Genomic DNA, 8,833 nt, shown 5'->3' on the forward strand with positions numbered 1-8,833 from the left:
CATTCAGGTGTTAATTACCTGTTACATAAACCACACCTTGAATGGATGAACAAGCACTGGACTGACACCCAACAATGGGACAGGTGCAGCCATTATCTCATTGAGTTTTGCATCTTTAACTCTTCTATCATGTATTATAGGCTCAAGATCAAATGTTGAAAACGATGGGCTGTGAGGAATGGCATAGCTCATGTCCGACCCGACCACTGGGTCAAACCAACCAGCTTTAACCCAACAACTGAGTTATCAAAATAACCCAGCAGGTAAAAGTGTGCACACACGCAGGTGCTGCATGTGGAACTTGTTTCAGGTCAACAGACTTTCGAAGTTACACCACATGTGTGCTGTATTTTCGTACAGGAGGACAAAAAAAAAAAACAAAAAACAAAACCCAAACTGCCTTTTTTCTGCCCCTCACTGCCTTGACGCTGATTGGGTAATTAGGCTGCACTAATTGGATTCGTCCTCCTTGATTTTTGAACAACAGGAAACAGTGAAACGTGCGCTACGGGCCCGATTTGGACGAAACGAAGGAAGCATTTTCTTAAAAAGACAAGCAGGGAGAGAAATTAGAAGCGCATACCCACTTCCCTGGACACCGCTGCGCTCTTTTCAGACCCCTCGGGAGACGCGTGTGTGCGCGCGCTCTCCCTTCACGCCCCATTGTCAGATTTATCACTTGAGGCTGAGGACAAGCACACGCAACTTTTCCTCTGAAAGACGCGTCGCAGGAGCGCGGAGCGGGCTCACAGCAGCTGCAGACGTTGTTCAGAGAAGCTGATGGAGAGACCCCGTTGTGTCTTCACTGAATAAATTTGTCCATTTAAACAGGGATTTTGACGCGTTTCCACGGGGAAGGCAGTTTTATTTTCCTGCCACAGAGCACAGAATAGTCCCAGAAACCTTGGTAAGTACCTGCTTTTTAAGAACTGTTTAAACAGACCTGCAACTTATTATTATTATTGGGCTGTGCAGTTTATTTTATTTTGGGGGGCTTTAACAAACTCCCCCAGAGCCCTATTTCAAAACATATTATCTCCAATAGTTATTCATTTACTTGACAAAAAAACTTCTGCTTTTCTGATGTTTGTTTATTATAGAATAGCTAGATTTTTAAAAAAAGCTATTTAATACAGTTTTTATTATTTTTGATTATTCTGGCTGTGTCTCTTTTTTGGCAATGGTGTACTCTGTTGGGTAATCAGACAGGCTGTGTTGCTTGAGTGTTACATATATGTTTTAATGCTCTTTATGCTTAGACTGAAGTGGTTTTCTGTTATGGAATTACTCATTTCAAATGAAAGCAGTGGGGTTTGAGTGACCACTTCTGCAGCAAATTGACTGTACTGTCAGTAGTGGGTGACGTTGGCTTAGAGAAAATGACATGATCCTAATAAAATACATTAAGGCCCTTGCTGGAATCAAAATCAATCTTTTCATAATGTCATGCTGCTTCATATCCTGCTTAAGTAATGCTGAGATTTAGTGCCTTTCTGTTCCAGGAGAAGATGTGCCCCTGTTTCCACAGAAGACTCTGTGTGTTAAGACTTTAAAGTAACACTGGAGTGTTACAATACAAAAAGCATTATCTGTTTGCATTATCAAATTGTTGGATCACATATATCTAAAATCCAAAATAAGTCAAAGTAAAAGCCTGTGCTAAGAACATGGGGGATGCAAACGTCAGCCGGATCATAGCAGCCTCTGCTGAGATGCAGGACCTTCACTCAGATGACAAGTTGGATCAGTATATGGACAGCTATGACATGGACTATGGCATCCCTCCAGATGACATCCCAGACACCACGCAGGGCCAGGCCTTCTTTGTGGCCACCATTGTCATCGGCATTGTCCTTGTGTGCATCATGCTTGTCTGTGGGTTGGGAAACTTCATATTCATTGCCACACTGACGCGCTACAAAAAGCTACGCAACCTCACCAACCTGCTCATTGCAAATCTGGCCATCTCTGACTTCATTGTGGCAGTGGTGTGCTGCCCGTTCCTGGTGGACTACTATGTGGTAAAACAGCTTTCCTGGGATCATGGACTGATGTTGTGCGCCTCTGTAAACTATCTCCGCACAGTGTCCCTTTATGTGTCCACAAACGCACTGCTGGCCATTGCTGTTGACAGGTATGTTCATGCTTAAAAATTCCAGTGTGTGTGTGTGTGTGTGTATACATGTTCAAGTGTTTATGCTTAGATTTGTCCAAGTGAACATGTTCAGTGTGCTGCTGGGAAAATTTCCCCACCACAGTCAATTGAGATCTGGATCAATAAAACTTCACTACAGTATTTTTCCATCAATTGTCTCCCCTCCATGCACCTCAGGAAAAAAAACAAAAAAACATCTAACCACATTTTAGTAAAGCAGTGCCTGTTAATGGCATGGGGAAAAGCAACTGAAAGTATTTGTGGAACTCTTTCTTGATTTGTTTAATTTTGTTCATACAACATGTCAGTTTTTCATCACCACACTCTGTCTAAGAGATGTTGTGCAACAGGAACAGAAACACTGATGCAAAGCTTTTTTTTTTTTTTTCATTTATCTTCTTGAACTGTCATCTATGTCAATGCAGCTTCCTACAGAAGTGATTGTGAAAATACTTGTGGCTTTCAGAATATCTTTCTGACACAAAATGTAGACTAACCCAATTTTTCTTGCACTTGATTCCAATTTTACCCTCTGAGACATCAGCATTGTTAGCAGGGCGAGTGAAGAAACTCGTGCTGCTTTGACTCTGTGTATGGGGAAAGGGGAGAGGCGGATGTAGTGTTTATAATAGATCCTAGAGCATAAGGACAAGTAATTTTTTTTTTCTTTGCTGACATGAAAAAAATGCTTATTTTGAGGAAAAGGAAGCCCCCACCCCACCCCACCCCCATCCCACAAGCCAAAACAAAACAAAAAAGCCACCTTTAATAGATAGACCTGGGGAGTGGAGCAGGGCAGAGTCAGATGCTGGCAGGTGATGTGGGCAGTGTCACATTAGCATAATTTAAAGATTCATTAGATGATAGAGAAAGCCTACCCTGGGCACCACAAGGATAGAATACCATACATAATGCAACATCAATTTTTGAAAATTGTGACACCAATATGACTGGCAATAAACAAAAAAATGACCTTATTTTCTTCACCTCTTTTACCTTTCAACATCACAACACTCTTCATGTGCTTCGGGACCATGAGAACCTAATTCAAGTGATGGCATCAAGAGAGGCGAGGGTCCATCTGATTGGCCAGATGTCCTATTGGCATGCCGATCGTGGCTACATGACACTTGGAAATATAATAGCATACCATTTATTGCAGTCCAAGTAGCCCTTTGCGATATTGATACTGAGCTCCCAGATATTGCAATGACAATGAATTTTTCATACACTGTGCAGCCCTAGGCTCACCCAGGCTATTTTAAAGTCTCTATAACACTTAACATGTTTTAGTTTTAGTTTTCTAAAAATCATAAAATGGTACTCTGAGGTGTAACAATCCTCAATATTTATTTTGCACACAAACAAAATAAGGTGTTTGACAACAGAAATAAACAGAAGGCATTCTGGTTTCTCAGACCAATAGAAGTGTTTTTTTAGTATAAAGTTTATCTGAGCAAACTTGGAATAAAAGTTTGTACTTCAAATATTTCTTGATTATAACCAGTTTGTGATCTTTTTAAACATTTTTTAGCAGTAAGTTCTTAATTTTTAAGCAGTATTTGCATTTTAATGCAAGATAAAAAGCTGACAAACCAGTCCTTCACAAAACAAAAATCTATTTTTTAATTTCCACCTTTTCTTTCCAACACTTAGTTAAGCTTACATTCAAGTGATCCTCCGAAGAAGTGCAGGGACATAATTCTTCTGTTTCAAAACTGAAATAAAAAGTCAAATAACAGCCCTAATGATGCTGGGTTAATACAGTTTATACTCATATTTGTCAGGCTCACATGTGCTCAAATAAAAAAACTCACCTTTTAAAAGTGGTGTTGAATTATATAAAAGTTCTGCTCTGTGCATTTAATACCTATGAAGTCCTGTTCATGCAAACTGAGCATAAAAGCTGTCTGTTCACATATAAGGGATTTATTCTGGCCTAACTCTAAATGCAGAACTCTTACTGCACACATTATGGATGGTTGGATTAATAAAAAAAAACAAAAAAAAAACACCCTATCCTCTTCATGCAATGTTTTCAGATGAGTATGTGCTCTTCACAAAACATCAGTCAGTCACATTTAGTGGTTCATTCTTAAAAGTAGTGAAACACATGAAACTGCAGAAGACTCCTTTTTATAGAAGCAAGAAAACTAAAAAGGAAACCGCAAGAAGATTTCTTTATGGAAGTGAGTGTAGGCCACACACATGGAGAAACATTTCAATAATTTAAAGATCCGCTTCATAACTTCTGGGTGTTAAAATGTGATGATTTGCTAATGTTCACAACTTCCATCAACTGCCCCAGAGTGGCTATATGTTAATGTTGTTTTATTGTACTTTATAGTACAGTTGGACAGAGAAACTGGTGACAAGGGAGAGTATATTAACACAGATTTATACAACAAAATGTTATGAATTAAAGCGTATTTGAAGGAAGTGGGTTAGGAGACTGTGTGTAATAAGAAATTATAAAGTAAAGGTAAATTTAAGGTATATTGCTTAAAAAAAGAGTATAAGTGTGTTCTGAATACATTTTGATGGAATCAAAAAGTAATGTAAAAGTAAGTAGAGTAAAACCGTATATAATGTAAAACTGAACATCTTTCAAGTCTCAGACAGCAGCGCTTTCAGAGTCAAGAAGGCATTTAAGTCTGAAAGATCACACCTGCAATCATAGAGCTTGGTCAGCTTATTTCAGTTATTTAAAAAGGCTTTTTCTGTAGCTCAGGAGTTCATAATGCGTCAAGAGAGGGAAAAAAGGCACAGATGTATTACATATCAAAGTTGGGTAGATTTTCTTTGAAGCTGTTGGAATCTTAAATCCTTTACTTGTATTTCTGATTCAAAAGGGCATGAAATTAAATCAGAATCTATACAGACACATATTTTTTATCAATAGATGTACTTTAAGTAATCTTACAAATTAAAGTAGTTGCTTTAAATATATACATAGACATGCAGACACACACATAAATACAACAGTATTTAAACAACATGTAGGCCACATTCATATTAAGTGACAATCAAATCAGAAATTAGCTTGGATGTAAATTAATTCACCAATAATAAATATGAGAGGGAGGCACTGTCACTTCCTCCTACTGTGTGTTACTATTTAACTCCTTGTTTGCATCTGTTTTTCTACATTTAAAGCTTTCTAATTTATGACGTCATCAATGTTTGGTCAACTCAAATGGTCACAATTGATTTAGTGCTTGAGTGTATTACAAAAGGCTTGTTTTTGGCTCTCCCTTCATTTTGCTTGACAATGAATTCAAACACTAAAAAAAAACAATTTCTGGTGCTGCCCAGATCTACCCACAACACAGGCAAAATTAAGCAAAATAATAATATTAATTTGGCCTTTTTTTAATGGGGAAATAAGTTTTTGTGGCAAAAATCACAAAGTATTTCAACGACACTTCAGGTGACTTTTTGCTGTCCTTTTGTTGTCAGACAGCCATCTTTAAACCACACCCTGACTGCTTTTGTATTGTTTTGATTGCAATATGAGCAGTAGCAAGAGTTATGAGTGATGAGAACAACTCAAATGTAAACAAGATGCTCAAGTGAGCTCATAAAGAAAAAAATAAACAGCACCCATCAGAACATTTGACAGACATAATTTATTATACTAAAAATACCTCCATAGGTAGAGTTGTACCAAAATCTTGATGTCAAAGGTTTGAGGCACATAATTCAAAATGGTTTGATGGGGGCCAATCACACCTGTCCATGGGCATAAAGAAGAGCACACTCCTGAGACTCCCCTGATAAGTCTCAGCATTTAGATTTATCAATACTCTCATCCTCACTTCCTTAACTCTGTCAGTAAGCTAATTTAGTTGCGGTGTGGTACCTGCTACTGAAGCATATCAGTCCAAGGAGTACACAGCCCAGAAAAAGGCTCTGAAAGAAACTTGCCTCTCTACATGGTAGCACAAGTGTACACAATGTATTTAAAGGACAAAACAAAACCTGGTGCATGTTTAAAGTTCTTTATGAGGATTACTGTTTGGCATGTGTCTAAAATGTTACAGCAAAGCTGGATATTTGCCGTTAAGCCTCCCAGAGTCATTATTTTAATTGACTAAAGAAGGAACAGCTTACTGAATGCAGCTTGATGAGGAGAATCCACAGGCCTCCAGCTGTCATGCATTTGGGTGATAATTTATTTTCTTTGTTCTCCGTGACTGCATGTGTCGCACACGTCCCGTGAAAAGATGGTAAATGTAGGAAGTGGACTCTGCTCTGCATATTCTCTCAACAGGAGAAAAAAAACTGAAATGGAATTCAGATAAGAAATATTTACAAAAATAACTCAGATTTTCAAGACTTCTGTTTTCACTAAATGTTATATATTAGACAAATACATACACCCATGTGTAACACAAGTAATGTGGCAATCAGATGCTAAGGGATACCACTAGTTAAAACATGCAACTATGCTAAAATGTAAAAAAATACAATATAGTCCATCTGCATTATCACGGCTCAACTGTCTCATCTTATTCTAGTCAGATAGAAAAAGCATTTTCTTTTGCAGCACAGTCTGAATTTATACTATAATCCTTATACATATACCATTCATTGGTTGGAAATGCTGGCAGGCTTTGCAAAGACTGTTGTTTAAAATAGTCTTTATAAATAGAACTGATGACATTAGGACATTTCTTTGTAGAGTTAGTGATTTGAACGTTATATTCTGTCTCCTTGTACTGCAGTCCTCCATAGAAATGTAGATTACACCATAGATAGGGAGGATCAATACATACTGGAAGTGGCCTATTTGTGCCATAATGACATGGTGGCTCAAAGGTGGCTCTTTGGCTTATAAAAAACAAACAAACCAGTTCTTACATTTTATTTTTTTAAAGAGCAATTTATGACGCAGCCTTGGTTTAGCACTATAATCACTTTAATGGAAAATCCCTACCAATCTCCAGACTTCCAAGATACCAATACCTTTTGGAATAAAGCCCAATCCTCAGAGACCACAACCCACAATCTACAGAGTTCAAAACAATCATTCATATGGTTCCATCAGCAGACACAAGAACTCCTGAAATGTTCTTTGTTCAAACCCTGATTGGTCAGGCCTTTGTTTACAACAAGAGAAAAACATCTTCTTCCTTTAGCAGGTAGACATATAGGTCTGTGTAAATATCTATAAGAGCTTCCCTGTACAAAAATGTAGTTTTCCATTTTCTTAATCATGGAGTGATATGCATTCAACTTTAACTATCCATGTTTAGGTGTTATTTGTTATTGTCTAAATTTAGCAAATCATCCAGTTGGCTTAAAAGAGTGCACGATTTCTTTATTTTACAGGTTTATTTTCTGACTTGATGAAACAATTTGTTTGTTCTTTTAGGTACATGGCCATTGTACATCCTCTGCAACCTCGTATGAAGTACCAGACTGCCTACTGCCTAATAACAGGAGTCTGGATTGTTCCCATTCTGATATCAATTCCATCTGCCTACTTTGCGTCTGAGACCACGTACCCCCATGGCGGCACCACCCCAACCACCCACAAGGTCTTTTGTGCCCAGATATGGCCTGTGGACCAGCAGGCCTTCTATCGGTCCTACTTCCTGTTTGTTTTTGCAGTGGAGTTTGTCGGGCCGGTGATTGTCATGGCAATGTGTTACGCCCGCATCTCCCGCGAGCTGTGGTTCAAAAGCGTCCCAGGTTTCCAGACGGAGCAGATAAGGAAGAGGCTGCGTTGTCGCCGCAAGACAGTTTTGGTCCTTATTGCCATTTTGACAGCATACATCCTGTGCTGGGCACCGTACTACGGCTTCACCATTCTGCGAGACTTCCATCCAACACTCATCTCCCGCCAGAGAAACTCACTGGTGGCTTTTTACATTATTGAGTGCCTTGCCATGAGCAACAGCATGATCAATACTTTCTGTTTTGTCAGTGTCAAGAATAACACTGTTAAGTACCTGAAGAAGATTGTACTGCTGCGCTGGAGGTCATCGTACGTCCCGAGTAAAAATGTGGATGAAATAGACATCAGGACCTCCTCCATGCCTGTAACGGAGGAAATTGAATGCATTCACCTAAGGTGAGGACAAGAAGCTGTGATAACATAATCAATTAGATTTTGACTGTTGAAACCTAAAAATTACGCTGTTGGTGAAGATTTTGATTTGAAGTTTTTCCTCACATTCCAGAAAAAAGTTTAGTCCAAGGACCTTTAAATAACAGTTATGTCGGATTGATGTGGCTCAGAATAAAATAAATAAATAAATAAATCAGACATCGGTTTGTTGGAGAGTTTCATCTTGGCTTTGCTGTCCCACCTTCTGAGCTGAAGTTGTTGGGAAAGACAATGAACTCCACATTTCTCCCAGTTTGTCGATCAGTGTGTGGGTTTATGGTAAAGAAAAAAGTGCTGTCTATATAAGAGATTGTACAAATAGGTAAAGACTGTATGAAAGAGGGGATTTGTTTTGTAGTGTGAACGGTTTTGAGTGATGAAGAAGGCTAAAAAAAAAGAGAATGAAAAACAACACTATAGGTGCTGGTCATAAAATTAGAATATCATGAAAAAGTAGATTGATTTCAGTAATTCCATTTAAAAAGTGAAACTTGTATATTATATTCATACATTACATACAAACTCATATATTTCAAATGTTTATTTCGTTTAATTTTGATGAT

General features: G+C 38.3%; 1 protein-coding gene across 1 annotated transcript; it reads left to right on the plus strand.

The window, feature by feature from the left end:
* The first annotated feature begins 500 nt into the window (after positions 1-500).
* On the plus strand, positions 501-8,710 carry prokr1b (prokineticin receptor 1b). The gene is made up of 3 exons (XM_017429572.3): positions 501-907; positions 1,503-2,134; positions 7,533-8,710. The coding sequence occupies exons 2-3, from the start codon at positions 1,668-1,670 to the stop codon at positions 8,236-8,238; spliced, it is 1,173 nt and encodes a 390-aa protein (XP_017285061.1). The 5' UTR covers positions 501-907; positions 1,503-1,667; the 3' UTR covers positions 8,239-8,710.
* Positions 8,711-8,833: the final 123 nt, after the last annotated feature.

Source organism: Kryptolebias marmoratus, linkage group LG22 (assembly GCF_001649575.2).
Source record: "Kryptolebias marmoratus isolate JLee-2015 linkage group LG22, ASM164957v2, whole genome shotgun sequence".
Taxonomy (NCBI): domain Eukaryota; kingdom Metazoa; phylum Chordata; class Actinopteri; order Cyprinodontiformes; family Rivulidae; genus Kryptolebias; species Kryptolebias marmoratus.

Bases quoted from the DNA above. Each gene is read 5' to 3' on its own strand.
- prokr1b (XM_017429572.3), top strand. From the start codon at position 1,668: ATGGGGGATGCAAACGTCAGCCGGATCATAGCAGCCTCTGCTGAGATG. The intron at 2,135-7,532 runs GTATGTTCATGC...TTGTTCTTTTAG, and splicing joins CTGGCCATTGCTGTTGACAG to GTACATGGCCATTGTACATC.